The sequence below is a fragment of the Eptatretus burgeri genome, chromosome 6 (genome assembly GCF_056783735.1).
Source record: "Eptatretus burgeri isolate ZD-2024b chromosome 6, Ebu_testis_v1, whole genome shotgun sequence".
NCBI lineage: Eukaryota > Metazoa > Chordata > Myxini > Myxiniformes > Myxinidae > Eptatretus > Eptatretus burgeri.
In genome coordinates this window covers 24,654,335-24,675,544 of record NC_140966.1, presented here as the reverse complement: position 1 = coordinate 24,675,544, position 21,210 = coordinate 24,654,335, and the positions used below count along the sequence as shown (strand labels likewise).

The following is a 21,210-nucleotide window of genomic DNA, read 5'->3' as shown; positions in this document are numbered from 1 at the left end:
GGTATCCTGTGTCGGAGTGGCGACCCGTCCAGGATTGTGCCCAATAGCCAAGGAGACTGCTTAGGCAGCACCAACGCTCTACACAGAGTATGGCCCCAATCTCCTCCTCCGCCTCCTCCTCCTCCTCCTCCTCAATTACAGCTTGTACTACATTTAATATATTTCACTCATAGATGCTAACTTCATTTAAGTTTGTCTACATTGTGATGATACCTGCCTTTTTTAACCTCTTCCAGGATCTGGCTAGATTCTGTCACATAATGATCCATTATTACCTCCACCACCAAAGGTGAAGGAGGTTATGTTTTCCTCCCCTTTCTGTGTGTTTGTTTGTTTGTTTGTTTGTGTGCAGGATATCTCAAAAAGTTGTAGACGGATCTGGATGAAATTTTGTGCACAGGTTCAGTGTGTGACAAGGACGAACTGATAAGATTTTGGTGAAGATCCGAATGCGGATCCGACCACTAGAATTTTTTTTAATTTTTAAAGTGATTCTTCACCATTGAGAGATGGAGCCAAACACGATACATTGAATGATATTTCAAAAATGTGATGGGCCCGATATGTTCTCGTGGATCAGGCATTGCGTGGCGGAGGTATGCGCTCTTCCGAGCGCCCTTCCAGTTTATGATGTTTTCATCCGCTCAAAATTTTGTCTCAATTTTTCAAGCATCTCTAATTTTTCATAAATTTCTGATATCGTCCGGTCGCCATAATCATCGTCCATTAGGTTAGTGTTGATCTTTCCAAAAGGTTTCATCCAGTGGTCTTCTGGGGAGTGGTCTCTGTGTGAAGCTTTGCCAAGTTACCTCATTCTTGCAGAATCCTGCAGTCATGTGTTTGTCATAGAAACTAATATTAGCTGGGTATGCTGTCTCTTCTTTTTAGACAAATTCCAATCAATTTCGTACTAAACAAGACTGCGTATTCAGCATTGCAGTCTTGCCAGGGTATGGAGATTACAGTACATCTGCGTGTGAACTCGCACTCGTGATTACAATAGCCTCTCGCATCGTTTGAGAACCCGTGAAGCTAATTATAAAATGTAATAAACTAAAACCCAATTTTCTTAACATTTAATTTTATTTCATACATTATCCTCGAACTCAAGATTAATTATACAAATGATATATAAAAATAGAGACTTTAGAAGAGATCAAATGAGCAAAGGAAGCAGAATTCAAACCGCAATTTTTTGGATTTTGAAGCAAGTTAACACACTTACATCCAAGCTGTTGAAATTTATTGGGGTGGGGGTGGGGGCAGTGGGAAGCCAATCTGATGCTCAAAGATCAGAAAGATAGAAATGATTGAGACTTGAGGTCTGTTGCAATTATTGATTCCATCGCTTTGTGAAAGAAGAGAAATGCTGACTCATTAAGAGTTAAGAGGATCAGTTTTGGTTGTGTTTTTTTTTTTATGAGTTGAAGTGGCATTGGCCATTTTCCTTGATTCTGTCAGGTGGCCCTCAGAAAATAACCTGGGGAAGAGGGTGGGTAGAGGGGGGGGTTGCCCCCAAAAAGAGGTATTTGCTTTCTTCTCTGAAACTACACACACAATTTTGATGAAACCTGACCACAACTTTTATCACCGTGATGTACCAGGTTTTGTTCACAGCATTTAAATAAAATCCATATGTATTTACTTTCTTTTCCATTACATATTTTGTGGGTCATCCATGCCTCTCAGTGGTTCCCTTGTTATCTTATCCGCCGCCACCATGTGAGCACCGAGAAGTATTTCCCCTGTGTTTGAGTATTATCGTGGTGATGAGTATTTAAGGAACAGTAGCAGTGAGTGATTCAAGATATACAAGGAAGTTGTCCACCTTGGCAGGAGGGAAGTTTACATGCTGTCAGATGTTTTCGGTGAGGAGTTTGATTGGTACAGAACGAGAGGGATGATGCACATTGGCCTTTTCTGCAAATAATTGGTTGAAGCAGTCGACTTTTATATGGAGCAGTGTCTATCATGATCCCATCCTTCAAGATCAAAGGAACAGATGAGGAATATGTTACAGAGACAGATGACCAACTGCCATCAATTTTTTTTGTGGATGTTGAAAGACCTGTGAGTTCAAACCTCAGGTGAGCCTGAGGACAGATCCTCAGTGGTGACTGGCATTGTGGCGAGACTGCAGGTTACCATCAGTAGGATTGGCTTTCCAGGCACAAAAGGCAAACTGCTTCCTGGCGTTGTCTCACTGTATGAATCTTTATACAAGGGACGTGTTGAATAGGATACCGAGAGATGTGAAGGTATGAAATGATGGAAGATACAGTAGTTTGTTGAGTTATTACACGAGATGTGAGATTAAGTTAGAATAGATTTTGATAAGTTAGATAACATTTAGAGAAGAAAATAGATTCGAAAATTAGATTAGTTGCTGCCAGTGTGACATATGAAACATAACTTTCAATCCCAACAAATTTCACTCGCCCACCATGTCGCTCCGGAATTATCATCATATGAACCTACCTATCTATTCCCATTGTTACCCACTGGAAAAGGTTCTCTTTAACTTCTAGGCCTCACTATCAGCCATGACCTCCATAACTAGTTAACATACAAGGGCTTTGTGCATAGCTCAATAGAGTACTCCTCTCCACTAAGGGCTTGCGTCCCACCATCACATCTATCTCCTGCATTCTGTGAAAACGAATGCCCTCAACATTATTGGCATCTCCAAAATTGACACAAATGAGGTGTGCAGGTAGGTCTTGAGTCACTGTATCAGGACAGGGTTGCGAGGGTGGGGGTACGAGTTATGGGGGTAGAGGTAAGAAGTTAGAGGTAATAGAGGTGCAGGCAGGGATACAGGCAGGAGGTGCCAGAGGGGACAGGAATGACATGATAGGAGAGGATGGATCTGTGTGCCTGCACATATGATAAGATGGTTTCTGTCTCAGTATACCGATGTCGGCAATGAAGCCACACACACATTCATAATTTAATCCCTCCTCGTGGCTCATACTTCATCCCTGTGGTGTAATGTGCAAATGACCCTTTATCATTCCTTTCTTCACTCATGAATAAAAACTACATCTCTTTCCTCATTGATCATACACATACACATCATTGGTCCTGGGCTGGGAGCAATCATTTCCACATTATACAATATACATTCAGCTTTGTCAAACATGGTGAGAGGGTGAAAGCTCTTGACAGCACAGTAAAACTACAGTGTTTTACAGCATTAGGATGATTGCCATTTACTAACATGCTTGTGACGTTTCATTTTCTTCCTTTCCTTAGATCAGCCAAGTTCTTGGAAATGAGCAGAAATTTCCTGTTCGCCATCCTTTTGGACTAAGGTAAGTGCTTTTGGACAATGAGTGAACTCATTTCGGTGAGCTCGATGGTAGTCATTTTGCCTCAAAGCGATGTTTTCCAAACAAAGGTTTATGCACAAGGTTGAAAAAGTGTCCTTAGAGTCATTACATTTGAGTTACAGCTGTGCCAGAGGTTGAAAACAATGCTTCTTATAGGTGCCCGAGAAAAGCCTGGCGTTGGCTTAGCGGTTATGGAGGCTGGCTTGGGATCCTGGGGTCCTGGGTTCAATCCCTGTCGTCCACTGATGTTGTCTGTTGAATTATCACCAGGTAGGGTTGTCTCTGCCCGTCATCCTTCCTAGATCCTTGAAATGAGCACCAGTGTATTAGTAATAGCGGCACTGCATCAGTGGCACAGCCATGTCCATAACCAATGATGCAACCAGCAGCCACACGCTGCACACGAGTGAGAGAGTGCTGCAGATACTGCAGCTGTGCATTTTTATTTCTCCTGTGATCATAGGGTTCAGGAATGAGTTTAACATTAAACAAATAAGCATAGAATTAATCACGTGCAAAAGTGTTTCTTACAAACCCGAATAAAGTGCGATTTACTGATAACTTCAGGTTGAACTAAATTGGCAGGACCACTGCAGTAATAATAATAATAATAATAATAATAATAATAATAATAATACCATTCATTTGGCACCATAAAGGCACATAGGGCAACTGAGGCAGTCTCATTGGCAAGGAGTACAGTCCTGGACGGGTCACCACACCGACGCGGGTTACCCTGAATGGTATTTACCCCAGTGCACTGGTACTCATTTTGCTAATCTTCAAAAGGATGACAGGCTGAGTCACCCCCACCTGGTATTAATTCAACTGTAACAGGTACTCAAACTCATGACGCTGAGGTCCCAAGCCAACCACCTTAACCACTTATCCAACACCAGGCTTGTTGTCACCACAATAGGAACATGAAATTTGTTATAATTATCCGTTTTCTGACCACAACTGTCACACAAACCTGAAATTGCAAGGAGTACTTGATAAATAAAGACAGAGTTGGGTTCATTGCATGCTTATATATATATATATATTGCTAAGAGGCCAAGCTTACCGCTATATCAATTATTTTTTAAATGGACGAGAACAAACGTTTTGAGTGTTGAGAGGCTGTTGACTCATCGGAGAACAAAAACTTCTAAATTTCAATGTCATCACACTGAGGTGTTACCATTCTCTGGCATTTGAATGGTGTGAGAGCTAACAGGAGCATATTTCATTCACCTGTGATGGCAGCCACTTTTTAATAGATGGTTTTTTTTTTCCCCCTTGCCAGAGAATGCCAGGCTGTTTCTGCCATAGTCTTCACATCTATGGGGATAATGGTGAGTGCTGTAATGTGTCACATTCCTCTTTTGGTTCTTTCTTTCTGTGAACAACTTGCGTCATCTGTAAGAATGGTCATGGGCCAGTTTTGAAAAATGAGGGGCCTCGCTCGATTATGCTCGACCCCAATTACAGTTGACTCTCTCCAATTTGAATACTTGTTAATTTCAATCCAACAATTTGAATAGGGTTTTATGTAAAATGTTCTCATTGATTCAACTGCCAACAATTTATATTGAGTATACTCCTTTTTAAGTTGGACTTATCATTTATACTGCAGTGTTACCATATAATTTGGCTGTATAACAATTATCACCAATGTCTATTCACATACACTATGTCATTGCAATACATTGGGGCTGTTCTTAGAACTTCCAAGAATGCAAAATGATGATGGACATGTGAACACAAATTGAACATGTATGTATGTTTGTATATGTATATATATACAGGGTGTTCCAAAAAAATATACAACTTTTCATCTGCAAAGAGGATGGTCACAACATGTATTTTTTTAAAAGATAGATGGCTGGATAGAAAGCTGAAAGGTTGAAGTTTATTGTACCAATGTCAAAATTGCCACCAAAATTTAAATTTTGGTATAGAATCGTCGTTTTCTTTTGGACCACATGTTCGACGTAGGCTCCATGTTGTCCGATCACTGCCTGCAAATGCGTTGTGATGTTCTCCATCACTTTGGGAAACGTTTCCTGAGGAATGTTCTGGATTTCTCGGTGAATGTTTTCCTTCAGCTGATCAAGAGTCTGAGGCCTAGGGTTTCCATAGAACTTGTCCTTGAGATACCCCCACAAGAAGATGTCTGGTGGAGTAAGGTCAGGGGAATACGGTGGCCACTCAATATCTTCGTAGAGGGAGATAAAGCGGCCCTCAAAATGTTGGTTGAGAAAACTCCTTGTTTCCTTGGCTGTATGGGGCGGTGCCCCATCCTGCTGGAACCACTGGGTTCTCATCTGGATCAGGATGTTTCTCCGACGGGCCTGAGTACGCAGCTCAGGCAGATAGAATTCCTGAATCATTTTGCGATAGTTCCTCTGGTTTATCGTGCAAGTGCGTCCCTGGTCATCTTCAAAGAAGTATGGACCAATTATCCCATTCCAACCAACCGCCACCCACATGGTGACTTTGAGAACAGATCGAGGTACCAGTTCAGTTGATGCATTACCAGGATTTTCAGTTCCACAGTACCACAGGTTTTGCTGGTTTACCTCCCTGGACAAGTGAGCATGGCATTCGTCCGTCATGTGAAGTTTTTTGAGGAAGTCTGCATCTTCCTCCAACTTTCCTGAGAACCAAGTGGCAAAGTCTAGTCATTTGCGTTTCTGTTGATCAGTAAGCACCGTTTCCGTTTGAATTTTGTATGGAAAGGCATGAATGTCTTGGCGAAGGATCCTCTGAACGGTGCTCTTATGAATGTTTGTCTCGGCAGAAAGTCGTCGAATCGATTTTTTTTGGACTCTGAACGACCGCCTGTCTCACCATTTCCACATTTTCTTCACTACGACCTGTCCTCTTCCGACCACTGTGACCCTTGTGAAGGTCACAGATGGTTCCCACATTGGTAAACTTTGCGATGGTGCACTTTATTGTCCGAAAGTTTGGTGCATGGCGCAAGTGGATACCGAAATGTCTCGAGTAAAGACATTGCACCTGTATGACACTTTTCGTCTGGTGCCAAAGTTCAACAATTTTCATCTGTTGTTGTACGGTCAGTCTTGGCATTTTTCTTGCACTTGATAGGTATCAAAATAAACTTCAGGGTCTCTGCAACAAGAAATGAAGCATTAGTGACAAAATTACTGCTTTTTTAGGATCAAACGAAGCATTTTAAAAGTTGTATATTTTTTTGGGACACCATATATATGTATGTGTATATATAAATACACATGTATGTATATGTATATGTATATGTATATATATATATATATATATATATGTATGTACATATATATATATATATATATATTCAGATGTATATGTAAATATACATGTATGTATGTATATTTGTATATATACATATATATATATATATATATATATATATATATATATATATATATATATATCTTCTTCTTCTTCTTCTTCTTCTTTCGGCTGCTCCCGTTCGGGGTCGCCACAGCGGATCATCCGTATGATCCGCATCGTGATTTGGCACATGTTTTATGCCGGATGCCCTTCCTGATGCAATCCTGGTCGCCTCTTACGACACCGGGATATGGTACACCTATTTTAACCGGGGTATACACCGGCCCAGTATACTGGTATAAATATATATATATATATATATATATATATATATATATTTTTTTTTATATATATGTATATGTGTGTATATATATATATATATATATATATATATATATATATATATATATATATATATATATATATATGTTTGTATATACAGGAGAAAATCGATATAACGCTAGCGTTGTATCGCTTGTACTGATATAACGCTCATACACCTTGGACCCCCAAAAATACTACTATTTCATGTTTAAACGCAAAAAAGTGAGAAAATAGAGACAAAGTTAGTCCAAAATAGCGCTAAGTGGCGAAAAAAATTCAAGCTGTCATCGCCCTGTGTTGAGTTGACATGTGGTGTGAAAATACTCACGAGCTGTCATCTTGTCGCACCTTTCCCGTATAAATTTCGAAGCTGAGATGAACAAAATCAATTCAATTCAAATCATCATAGCATCCGTATCTCCTGTAACTCACGTTCATGTTCCCTTCTAACACCATACAACACAGTCCACAACGTAAGTACAGTACTGTACTGTACAAGATTGACTAATGTTCACGTGCTCTACCGCCCACATCCTTTCGGAAGAGTTGTCAACAACTTAAATCTAAGCTCCCGTTACATCTCCTGTACCATTTCTTCGACATCTTCATCACCTACCAGCCGAGAAATCTTCAAATTTGTTAGTTTTGTTTTCTCTGATCAGTTCAGCGCCGCCATGCCAAAGCGGAAGTGTTATTCCATAGAGGAGAAGCTACACATAATTAAACGGATACGGAATGGTGAAACTCAAGCGACCATCAGCAAGGATACAGGCATCGCCGGTTCAACTCTAAGAGGATGGTTGAAGGATGAAGAGAACATCAACAGCTTCATCGTCACTTTCAACTCCAATGAAGGGATGAAGAGGAAGAGGGTCAAGCTTGGCAGGGATCAGGAGTTGGACCAGGAACTATTCAATTGGCTCTGCAAGTCTAGAGAGCTTGATATACCCATCTCAGGCACCATCCTCCTTCATCAGGCCAAGAAGTTCAACAAGGATCTTCACAAGGAAGAGAGAGGTGAAGATGCTGACTACAGCTTAACCAGGGGGTGGCTGCAACGCTGGCAGGATCGACATGGGGTCCACATGAACCAACAACATGGAGAGGCCAAGTCTGCAGACCTTGAATCTGCCAAGAACTACCTCTCTGTCTTCAATGAACTAATCAAAGACAACAACTTCACAAAAGACCAGGTTTTCAATGCAGATGAAACTGGTCTGTACTACAAGACCCCTCCAGACAGAACTATGGACCTGGATGACAACCCATCAAGAAAGACTGGACACAAGAAGCCAAAGGACAAAGTCAGCCTCCTTCTCTGTGCCAACAGGTCAGGGTCTCTGAAGATGACCCCGTTGGTCATAGGGAAGTCACTAAACCCCAGGTGTCTACACCATGTCAACAGATCCCTCCTTCCCTGCATTTACACCAACACCAGGAAGGCTTGGATGACAGGAGCCTATTTCAAGGACTGGTTCTTCCAGATGTTTTGCCCTGCTGTGCGGAAGCACCTGAGAAAGCTTGGGCAAGAAGAGAAAGCTATCCTCCTCATTGACAACGCCCCATCTCATCCATCAGGAGACATCTTAAAGTCCAAGGATGGGAAGATCTTCGCTTCCTTTATGCCCAAGAACACCACCAGAAAGATCCAGCCTTTGGACCAGGGGGTCATCAACTGTTTCAAGCTATTCTACAAAGATCAATTATACGAAGCTATGGCCAGGGAGCAGAAAGAGATGACCGTCTTCCTCAAGGCCATGGACGTTAAGAAGACGATGGAGTTTGCAGGGCCAGCCTGGGAGAAGGTCATCAAGGACACCATCATTAACTGCTGGAGGAAAGGCCTAGGTCCTCCCAAGTCTGATAATGAGGAAGACTTAAATGGGTTCTCCAAGGAGGAGGTGGGCAGGTCTGCCATCACTGCCCTCAACCTTGCCCCTGGCACATCAGCTCTTGATGCTCTCCAGGCCTGGGTTGATCAAGAAGAAAGAGACCTGGCTGAAGAACTGCTCAGAGAAGAACAACTGTCAACTGGAGAGGAAGAGGAACCCCTAGAGGAGTCGGAAGAAGAAGAGGCACCAGTTGAACCTCTCCCCCAGCTTCTCCACTCCAAAGCTGAACAGTCTTTCCTTTATGGTCTTCGTTGGTTGGAGTCCTTGGATGAGCAGGAATGCCCCAATCTTCGTTTGAAGATACACCAGGTTAAAATCCTTCTGGATGACACCCAAAGACTCTCAAGAGCATCCATGAAACCAACCAAGATCACCAATTTCTTCAAGAAATAAATTCCGAATTCTTCAAGATATAAATTCCGTATCCATTTTGTGATTAAGGAAGCATAAAATATTTTACCGATTTTTGTGATAATGTACGTTTTGTATTTTTTATTTTGTAAGTAATGTTCGATTGTACATAAAAAAAAATATATTCTATATGCATTCAATTCCTGTGTTTATTTCTTGTTTAAAAAAAAGAAAAGAAAATAACTTGACCGCTTCGTCATCAACCCCAACAATCCAAGATGGCGGACGTACATGTCCACGTGTTTTGGCTCTGGTTTGTATGTAATATAAAATATTTTTCACTTCATCAGTATAGCGCTGTATCATTTATAACGCCCTAGTCGCTTTGGACCCCACCGGTGAGCGTTATATCGATTTTCCACTGTATATGTATGTATATGTATATGTATATGTATATGTATATATATATATATATATATATATATATATATATATATATATATATGTACATATATATATATATATATATATATATATATATATGTATATTGTTGTGGAAATGGCCCTTAGTATGCTATTAAATATAGGAATAGCCCAGATCCCCCCATTAAATGCATGTTTAGTCAGGTTGTTTGGTAAATGGACGCTACATGTGTGTGGGGAGATGTAGGAAGCATGTTTATTGTTTGTGCGGTGGTGGTGTACCGAGAGCTTCTTCTTCCTTCCTTCCCCTCTCCGGACGAGGCCCCGCCCAGTTGGCTGAGAGGGAGTGGCCTCGAGAGGGAAGTGAAACTAAGGGGAGGAGCAAGTGGGCTTCGAGATTGGCAGAAAAGGAAAGCCAGTGGTGATCCTCAGAAAGAGAAACTGAACCTGAGCGTGCCGGGTCTGCCTTCTGTGGCCTGGAGAAGCGAGCCAGGGCGAAGGAAAGGCAGGGAAAAGACTGCATGAGGTCTGTCTGCCCTCGGCTGGATGAGAGACGACTGGTGGGAGTCGTGATCTGCTGTGTGGGGGACGGCTGTGTCTGTCTGCGATCTGCTTCGTGTAGGAGGCCTTGTGAACAGGCCAGGCCTGGACTTGAATGCTGGACCTTGTGAGAAACCAGCTGAGACCCACCATCGATCTGACGGTCTGGTGCAGTCGACCTCGCGGGTTCTCAATGCGCAAGAGTGCATGCGTGAGGTCTGCGACAAATGGACGACGCCTCCATTTTGCCACGCGGCGTGCTCGAGCTTGGAGCTCGAATCCGTGGACATCGGCTTGTGATGAGCCACATTCGTGCTTTTGACACTTTCCTCTCGTCCATGAAACATCACCAAATACTCTGTCTGCATGCTGTCCATGTCTTGTTTGCATGTCGTTTAAGTTCCCTTCGAACTTCCCTTATCCCTTCTCCCTTTAAGTTTCGTTTAAGTTCCCTTATCTCGTTAGAGTTCCCTTCAAAACCCGTAATCCGTAGTTCCCTAGTTAACAACGGGTTATAGATTGATGATAACATTGTTGTGAATGTTTTGCTTGTGTTGTGTTCCCCGATGTTACCCAATAAATCTGGCTGATTCGTATGAAGTTTCCGCTTTGAATCAATTCGTGCCACGTCGAGGAACGATCCGCTCGATTTGGATATAAAACGAAAATGGTTACAGACTGGCAGAATTCGCTCGGTATCTGACAAAACCAGTCTGTCTATTTCCCCAACTGGTAAGATCCAGGGGTATGTTGGTATCGCGGTTCGAGACGCGTGACCCGAGGCCTCTGCCGAACCAGCCGGCGTTGTAACCCCGGAGACGGCGGTGGTTAGGGTGGCACCAAATCTGTAACATATGGCTATCAAGAGTCGGGTGCGAATCCCGCCACCGCTGAATCCTCAACAACATATATATGTGTATGTATATATGTATATATATATATATATATATATATATATATATATATATATATATATATATATATATATATATATATATATATATATATACTAGGTGAATGCACCTGGCACTGCCCGGGTTCTTTTTGAATGAATTTAATCTTCTATACATATGTCTGACGCGAGCAGAGTATCAGTTCCCTATTGGGCCATGGCAGTCATAGGCTAAGGGGGTTGGTGAGGGGGAAATACATCCCCTCCCCCCCCCCCCCGCTGAGGGGCCTTGCCACATAGCCTATAACCTTCCTGGGGCTCATCCCGACATTTTTTGTTTCAGTGGTTAGCTCCTATCTTTCACCTTTCAGGAGATTAGCGCGTGCAGACAAACAAACAAACAAAAACTTAAAATCATATGTTAGATATATTGTATATGGCGTTGGCCCCATGTCAATTGGCTGAACTTGAAAAATTTACGTTACAAAATCAGGTGATGACGTCATAATTCGGAAAACAGAAGTCGGAAGTATAATTCTTTTACATCGGGACACTCCCGGGTACATGTTCTGTCAGCATGTGAAGTTTGGTGAGGATCAGTCCAGTACTTTTCGCATGCATAGGTCACAGAGAAACACACAGACACACAAACAAACACACTTTCAACTTTATATATATTGATATGTCTATATATATATATATATATATATATATATATATATATATATATATATATATATATATATATATATATATATATATATTTGTTGTTGTTGTTGTTCGTCTTTCGGCTTCTCCCGTTAGGGGTCGCCACAGTGGATCATCCGTTATGATCCGCACACTGATTTGGCACAGGTTTTACGCCAGATGCCCTTTCTGAAGCAACCCTGGTCGCTTCTTACGACACAGGGATAAGGATTTGGTTTCGCTGTGATTCCGGGCTGCCCTACACCCTCTCATAGCGCGGCCCAGCACAGGGCTCCCGTCCTCAAGCGATCCTTCAACCCAAGCCTCCGAGTCGCCGGATGACAGGCGCACACCACTACGCCCGGTGTGTGTGTGTGTCTGTGTGTGTGTGTGTGTGTGTGTGTGTGTGTGTGTGTGTGTGTGTGTGTGTGTATGTATGTATGTATGCATGTATGTATATATATATATATATATATATATATATATATATATATATATATACAGGTAGTCGTCAACTTACGACCTATGCGACTCATGACTGTTCGACTTTACGACCACTTTACGACCAGAATGCTCCGTGTCTGCCCACTCGGACTGCTCAGTTTCCGCCCCAGCGCCTGCCATTGCTCGCATGTTCGCTTGGTCTCAAGATGTCATCCCCAAGATTTCTACCAAGAGGAAATTATCTTTGTCTACTCCTCAACCTGCCAAGAAGGAAAGAAAGGCCATTGATCTCGCCACAATATGTATATATATATATTTCTTTTGTGTTTCAGTATATATACGAGGTGTGTTCAAAAAGTATCCAACCTTTGTTCATAAAAAATACTCGTATCCAGATACAACAAACTTACACTAATCTCCTTCTAAGTAATCCCCTTGGGCTGCCACACACTTCTCCCGGTTCTGCCACTGTCGGAAGCAGCGCTGGAACACCTCTTTTGGGATGGCGCGCAGCTGGTCTGTCGCATTCTGCATGATGTCTTCTCTGGACTGAAATGTCGTCCCTTTCAGGGGCATTTTTAGCTTGGGGAAAAGCCAGAAGTCGCATGGAGTCATGTCGGGAGAGTAGAGAGCCTGACGAAGCACAGGTGCGTTCTGTTTGGCCAGGAAACTCTGTATCAAATGTGAAGAATGGGTGGGTGCGTTATCGTGATGGAGCTGCCAATTGACCGCTGCCCACAGGTCTGGCGGTTTGCGTCGCACAGCGTCACGAAGGTGACGCAGTCCCTCTTGGTAGCATTCTGCATCAGCAGGGTCCTCACTTGGTCAATCACGATCTTATTTCGGGATGTTGAGTGCCTACCAGAACGTGCTTCATTTTCCACTGATGTGCGACCATCTTTGAAGTGGTTGTACCACTCTTTTATCTGTGTGCTGCCCATTGCTTCATTCCTGAAGGCCTGTTGAATCTTGCGGATTGTTTCCACTTAGGAATCGCCAAGTTTTACACAAAATTTGATGCAGTAGCGTTGTTCAAGTTTTTCCGTCATTTTGTCAAAAAGAAAATCCGACGGTGCTCACTTACACTTCCTCACTCATCTGCGGTCCGTCGGCGACTGACAGCTTCTGCAGGCGGGAAAATGTTCACGCATATGAATTAGGATCGCCTACATACGTGCACCAAACCATGCCTCCCTAGCTTCATTTGTTTACGCACGAAAAATTAAGGTTGGATACTTTTTGAACACACCTCGTATATATACTGAAACACAAAAGAAACTTACCACTTGTTTGAAATGTAATAAAATTGTAACAGTTCAAAATAAAACAAACCAACAATTGCTAATTGAAACATTGGCATTTTATTGATGACATGTCAAGTTTTTGACCAAGATGCACCATCTCATAAGTTTGTTCTACAGTACAGAACAGCACAGGGTGCAATATCAGTCCCCTTTCAATAGCGTGTGTGGCCACCATTGTTTTGGATACAGGCAGTGCATCGTCGGCGCATACTGCCTACCAGTCTTTGGATGGATTGCTGCTGGATTCTGTCCCACTCAGTCCTCAATGTCTGAAGCCATCTGACTTTGGACCATCTGCCTGTCCTGCCTTGCAGTGATGACTCTTGGCCTCCCTGATCGAGGTCTGTCATCTGCAGAGTTGTGGAGGGTGTCTCTGTCCACCAGGGCCAATATCGTATAGTGTGAACAGCCAAGGTGACATGCCACCTCACGGTAGCTCAATCCGCCTTGCAGTATGCCCAAGGCACACTGCCATTGATCTCTTGACAATCGTGGCATGTTGATTGAAATGCCCATTTTGCACTGGCCCTTTTAAAGCCAATATCAAGACATCACGTGCAGCTCATTAAAATCATCCCGTACCCCTTGGCTAATCACTGACAGTCAAAACGGCTGTTCAACAGCTGTGCTCTGAAGTGACCATTGAAGGTTCAAGTGACCATCCGTGACCATTTTGTCTGACAGTGAGGACACTATTGTCCACAAATAAGTTCACACATTTACTACACGCAGTGTTATTGTTGATATTTGAAAGTTTAAAAGGTGGTAAGTTTCTTTTGCGTTTCAGTATATATATATATATATATATATATATATATATATATATATATATATATATATATATATATATATATGTATATATATATATATATATACATATATATATATATATATATACATATATATGGATGGATGTATATGTATATATATACATATATATGGATGGATGTATATGTATATATGTATATGTATATATGTATATGTATAGGTATATATATATATATGTATGTATATTGTGTGTGTATATATATATATATATATATATATATATATATATATATATATATATATATATATATATATATATATATATATATATATATATATATATATATGGATGTATGTATATTGTGTGTATATATATATATATATATATATATATATATATATATATATATATATATATATATATATATATATATATATATATATATATATGGATGTATGTATATACTCAGATTTTTCCTTCTGGATTTCTGCAATTCTAGCACATTCTTATATGACAGATTGCCATAAGAAGCAAATCTTGGTCAAAAGCAGGAAGTTTTGAGCAGTTTCCATATGTTTTTATTGTATGGCCAGATGTGTTTTCGGAAGGTGTTTGCAGATGACATCTCATAAGCACTCACTTTTTCAATGGCAATTGTATTTGTGCCATGTGTGGAACAAGAACGCTTGTTGAGCCAAGATGGCAGCAGAGAATTTTCAGTCTTTGCTTGCTATCGAGCTCTGTATAATTGAGCTGTGCTTCAGGTGAAACATTGCTTCCCCCACCAAGCCATCAAAGTCGACTTACTTTTATTGTTTTAGTTTTCTGTAGACTTTAAATGCCTGTAATTTGATATGATTGGTGCAGAAACTTGAGGCGTTCCTTCTTGAACTCACACATTGTGTCACCCAAGGAATGAAGCAAGATGGCAAATGAACAAACGGAAATACAGCATTGTGTTTACTATCTTAAACAGTGCTATACTGGATTATATTTCTTGGAACAATTGTCGTATAATTTATCTTCCATATCATTCGGAAGTAGTAATATGCTACGTGAGTTCACTAACTACTGTGATGACACCGAATAAGCAGAGAAATTCAATGAATCATGAAAATGAGGTTCAGGGTTAAGGTCACTGCTGGGATTTGTGAAAGGGCTTGCCTTGTGGTTAGCAGATACAATAGTGCTGGAGTTAATATTTTAGTGCTGGAAATAACGTTAAATTATTTGATGTATATGTAGGTTATTTGAAAAAGAGTGATGCGACTTTAAATGTTTATTTACAAAGAAACAGGAGGGGAGGAGATTAGGACCATACTCTGTGCAGAGTGTTGGTGCTGCTTTCGCAGTCTCCTTGGCTATTGGGCACAATCCTGGATGGGTCGCCACTCCGACACAGTATACCAGCATGCTGGCACTCATTTTTCCGACCTCGGAAGAATGACAGGCCGAGTTAACCCCACCTGGTATTAATTCAACAGCTGAGCGGGATTTGAACTCAGGACCCTAGAATCAAAAGGCCACCACCCTAACCAATAAGCCAACAACAAGCATAAAGAAACAGAAGCCTCAGGAAAGTAAACCAAACATCTCTTGAAAGCTTATGACATTGTATTTTCTATCACTGATTGCTGTTGGAGTTGGTGAGAACCCAAGGTCTGAAAAATGGCATTTACGCAAAATCCTTGTAATTGACATTCTCGATGTGTGCCCTCTCCACGGTTCAGACAGGCATTGATCCTGACTCCAAAGATCTGTCCAAATTTCCTGTAGATCTCATGTGGCACTGCCTGGAGGTAGTCTGACACCACCTGCTTCAGATCATCCAGTGTGGCAGAGCAATTGGCATGGACAGAGCCCTTGGCAGCCCCCCAGAACCAGAAGTCCAGAGGGTTCGAGTCTGGGCTATGGGTGTCCCGTCATGAGCGGTTTCCTTGACCAATAACATTCCCTGGCGGACTACACAATACGTTGGGAATCAGTGGAGAGATTAAGGTGGTAGTAGTAGTAGTAGCAGCAGCAGCAGCAGCAGCTTAGCATGGCATTGGCTGCATTCATTGCTGCACATTCATCTTCATAAGGGGGCCATTTTCGTTATGTATGTAAATATTGTGTAATTTTTGACCACTCACTCCTCGACCCCACCACATGCTTTATCCATACCACTTCCCTTCATTCTCTTACTCCTGTCTTCTCTCAAACTTATTTCAATTCACCCTCATACTCCCCTACCCTTCTTTGATACTTGCCAACTATCCCAGGCTTTCTGATTTCCCAATTGTCCTATGCTTCCTTTGATGTCCTGCAAATAATGTCTCGATGTCCCATAATGTTCTTGAAATATCTTGAGCCAGACAGACTTGCACAATAGAAAAAGTCAGGATTACAGCCTGAGTGTGCAGTGCAGGACTGCCATCCAGATCTGACATGTATCGTTAATTTTGAATCTGTACCTTCATACATGTGTATTGTTATTAGGTAGTCTTAGCATGCTGCAGTCATGAGAACAATGCACAAGTAGGTTCACACGATGTTATTGCAAGCCTTTATAAATACCCACATACATAAGTGGGAGCAATTTCAGAGTTACAACTGTGCTCATGCATATTACCCATTTTTGTGGCATCAAGGTTAATGACAGGCGAAGTTACAATACCAGTCATTTCATTAATGAAACGTCACTGAGATCTACAAAATAGGCAATGTAATGACACAAAAGCTGCAACCATGCAGAAAAAAAAACAATAAATTAAATCGATTGTGTATATTTGTTTGTGTCAATTAGGCAGTCTGTTTGTTTTGAAGCAAAACCTATTATTATGTATTGCTATGTCATGCAGGGGCTTTGTAATAGCTTGTGCCCAGGGAAAGTGAACAAAATGATTGGAATATTTCCACTCTATCCAGGGAATGGACAACTTAGGGGTTGGCAAGTATGTCCTTTCTCTTTTGCAGCAACCTTCCTTCTTTTTATTTTCTCACTTTTAGTTTTCTTATTTAGCTGTTAGTTTTCTCACCCTCTTCCCATTTCACTTTGCATACATAATAAAGAGATAGCCCTTCAGTCTTTATTTGACACTATTGGAATCTCTTGAAACATCTACGCTTTACACACCGATTGTATGTATACATTATGTACGGCGTAAATCTTGCACCTTTGTTCCAAATTGGGTCATTGCGGTTTTTCGGTCACATTTTCACATGGTCACAGAGTGTCACATGGCACTCTGCAGTGAACTTTCCTGAACATCTCTTGCATCTTCGCATCCATAATTTTGCCAGTTAGGGAATCTCTTTGTAATTTTCTGCTTACTCATTACTCCTTCAATACCCCACATCAATCACCATCCCATTAAAATGGACTTCTTCCTTGTATAATCTACTCTAAGAAATAAGGCAAATCTGGTCAATACAGGAGTTTTTGAGCACTGTTTTGTGGTGTTTCTTTCAGCAGTCCCTCGTGCTCTACAGTGCACTTCACTGCTTGAGTTCCAATAAGGGCCAGACAGGTAAGTGGAGCGCAACTAGATTGTGTTAGTTGATGAGTACAGATGAGTGCAGACTTCATGTAAACCAACCTATTTTATAATGTTCATGGTGTTGTACTGGATAAAACAATATTCATATCAGCCTGTATACTGTATTCAGACTTTTTTTTATTCTACATGGTGGTATTTATAGGGGCACAGCATCATTATTTAGACTATGAAAGCATATTTAGCTATGCTGTTATATGCCGAGCAGGGGAAGCAAAGTTTTTTATTTTTTTTTTAATTTTTTAATTTTTTTTTTATTTCGTCAATTCAAATTGATCTCTGGAACGTATCTATTCAAATTGTTGAGAGTTGACTGTATTCACAATTTTCAAACTGATGAGAGTCCACTATTATTTTGTTCTCAGAATATATTATTTATTGCCAGCTGTTATGTTTGAAATTCAGTGGTTTCTTTTTCTTTTATCTTTTGGTTTGCTGTCTTTCTTTTTACTTTTTGTATGAATCCTTTGCTTTTACTGCCCCCCCCACCCCCCCCCCCCATTCAATATCTTTTTTTTCTTGAGGGTTTTCTGTTTTCTTTTGTTTTGTTTTGTTTAGATATTTACAAAGGAATGTTTGTTTTTCTCTAATAATTCATCGATGTTCTTGGTATTTTTTGCACACCATATAAGCATCTTCAACCTTGTTCTTCAATTCCCCATTCTTTGTGTCAGGCACTTGGTTTTCCAGAACCACTTTCAGCTATGATGTTTGGGGATGGTGATCTGGAGAGCCCTCTGGCAATGAGAATGTATGGAGGGACACTCATCAGTATGTAACTATAAAACAAAAACATTCCATTGCACATCTATGGATTTACAGCATATCAGCCATTGCAATTGTAGTCCAAAAAATTGACATGAATTCCAAGGCAAAGTAGCAACATTTATTGGTTTAAAAATCGTTATTGGATCGTTGAAATATGACGAATTATTTGTTGTGGATGATTGAACAATATTCAGATTGAATGCAGATTTAATGTGTAATGACACGAACTGATGAAAAGAAATGGATTACAATCTATGCAAAGCAGTCCCTGTGTGTTTGTAATTCCATCACATTTAATTAACCTCATTCAGCTGAAACATCAAAGATTTTAACGTACAACAACATAAAATTGTCCATCTTTTTTTTGCACTACCACTTATCATTCTCACTTCTGTACCCATACAAAAATACACTGCCTTCAGAAAGTATTTACACCCCTTTAGTGGGGTAGCTTAGCAAAATGAAGAGGACATTCTGGATAAAAGCACCAACTTTTTTCTAACTTTATTCGCTCATATTCTTCAGGTTTTTCTATTGTAACCAAAAAATGTGACATGGATGGAGCTTCCATTGGCCTCAGTGAAACATTGACCAACACTCATCTCGCACCCCCCCTCCCCCTAATTGTATTCAAACAAGTTGGGTCACCTGATCAAGATCAGGTTATTTTTACTTCAACAAATCAGTAAGAACATTGATCTTTAAAGCTGCAACAAATATTAATCTGGGAGTGCAACATTGCAATGATTGTGAAATGGCATCATTTCCTTATTTGACGTCATACAGGATCATGTGATGAGTACTTGCATTCAATGTAGCCGTTTGGTGACTGTGAACCTTTATGAAATAATTTACAGAATATAAATACGCAAATGCAATTGGTTTGATGCCTGACAAAAAAATTCCCCTTCAAACGTGACTCGGGAGTGCCGATGTGAAAGACAAGCTCTGCCTCTCTCCTTGCCAATAGGTCAGAGCAGCATTATGTGTTGTTTTAACATTGACTTGATTAAGCATTGCAATTTTTTTATTGTAACGTTGACTGAGTGGGTGTTACAATAATGTTGTATCTGGAGTAAATTTTGAGGCAATTGGCCCAGCAGTATGGTATTGTATGTAAATCAAAGAAAACGTTTCATTGAGAAACAACAATATATGTATGTATATATTTATATATGTATGTGTGTGTGTGTATGTATATGTATATATGTATATATATATATATATATATATATATATATATATATATATATATATGTATATATGTATATATGTATATATGTATATATATATATATATGTGTATATATATATATATATACATATATATATATATATATATATATATATATATATATATATATATATATATATATATATATTGTTACGGCTGTGGAAATTCGCATTGCAACATGAAGGGCCTGCAGGTGAGATATCTCGATAGGTACATGTGTAGTTAGCCCAAACCCGTTGTATAGAGGGAATTTATGTGATTCATCCTGGCTGCGACGCTTTGAGTTAGCCATTTTTTCTTTTCTGTCATTATTTTGAACCAACCACGTCTCATCCGCCATCACACAACAACCACCTTAACCACCACCCAGCCATCGTCACCAACTACAACCACGCTCCAACCCGCAGACAACAACCACAACGCCAACTCTCACCACAGAAGACCCTCCACCACTTTTGCCTTTACCTTCACGAATTCATCCCACATCATCGCTTCCACAGCCATTCCCGCACCACCTGTGAACACTGAACGCCGGGCTGTCTCGGGCCCGTTCGGCGATTGGTGCCGAACGCACCAAGCCGCGAGCGCGAATGGCGGCCTTTCCGAGGGGAAATTCGGATCAGAAACTTCTCCTCTGTCCAATTGGCGAGCGTGGGGCGGTTTGGCCCCGCCTCCAAGCGTGTGTATGTGAAGTCCATATATGCAAATTTTAGGATCAGGAGAGGTTCATGCCCATATTTGCCTGACCAATGGCTGACCGGGGGGGGGGCGGTGTGGCCCCGCCTCCAATCGTGTTCTGATCCTAAAATTTGCATATTGGCTGCTCCTGCTGCCTATAAAAAGGCGAGCGCAAGGCGAATGCGAGAGAAGAGAGTTGGGTTTTGGAGTTGCTTGGAGAGTGTCGTCGAGAGGTTGCTCTTGGGGAAAAGGAGCGTTGCGTTGGCGGAGTTCAGGGGAGTGAGCGCGGTGGAACTGCAAGCAAGGGAGCTCGGGTCCGAGGCAAGAACGACGGCGGTCGGCGACGAGGTTGCGGTGTGGGGGATCACTCGTCTCGTCGCGGGACCCAAGTCAGCCAGCCATTCCCCTCCCCCAGGGCATCAACAATTCCCCCTTTCCCCCGCGCTGAGATAGTGCAAAAGGGGGCCCCGTTCCCACCCCACCCCAAACGTCGTGCCAACGAAACCTGCCAAGGGGCACGGAGTCGGGGCACAGCTGCGCGGCCACATTTGCGGCTTGCCCGCCAACGCGTCATGAGGACGCGGGTAAGACCTCCCCGGTCTCGCGGACCTGACCACTCCTCCAGGTCACGCGCACATTTGGCCTACAGGCCTGTCTGATTCCTTGTCTGTGAGGGTGGCTTCTTTCCTTTGCTTTTGTGTAAATGTGTGTTG

General features: G+C 41.4%; 1 protein-coding gene across 2 annotated transcripts in view; it reads left to right on the top strand.

The window, feature by feature from the left end:
- The window catches only part of TP53I11 (tumor protein p53 inducible protein 11), a 127,457-nt gene that overhangs the window by 78,313 nt on the left and 27,934 nt on the right, over positions 1–21,210 (top strand). For both annotated transcript variants that reach the window (XM_085884323.1, XM_085884324.1), the window contains exons 2-4: positions 3,256–3,314; positions 4,621–4,669; positions 18,493–18,589. In XM_085884323.1, coding sequence (XP_085740449.1) covers positions 3,256–3,314; positions 4,621–4,669; positions 18,493–18,589 — 205 coding nt within the window. The remainder of the gene's footprint in view (positions 1–3,255; positions 3,315–4,620; positions 4,670–18,492; positions 18,590–21,210) is intronic.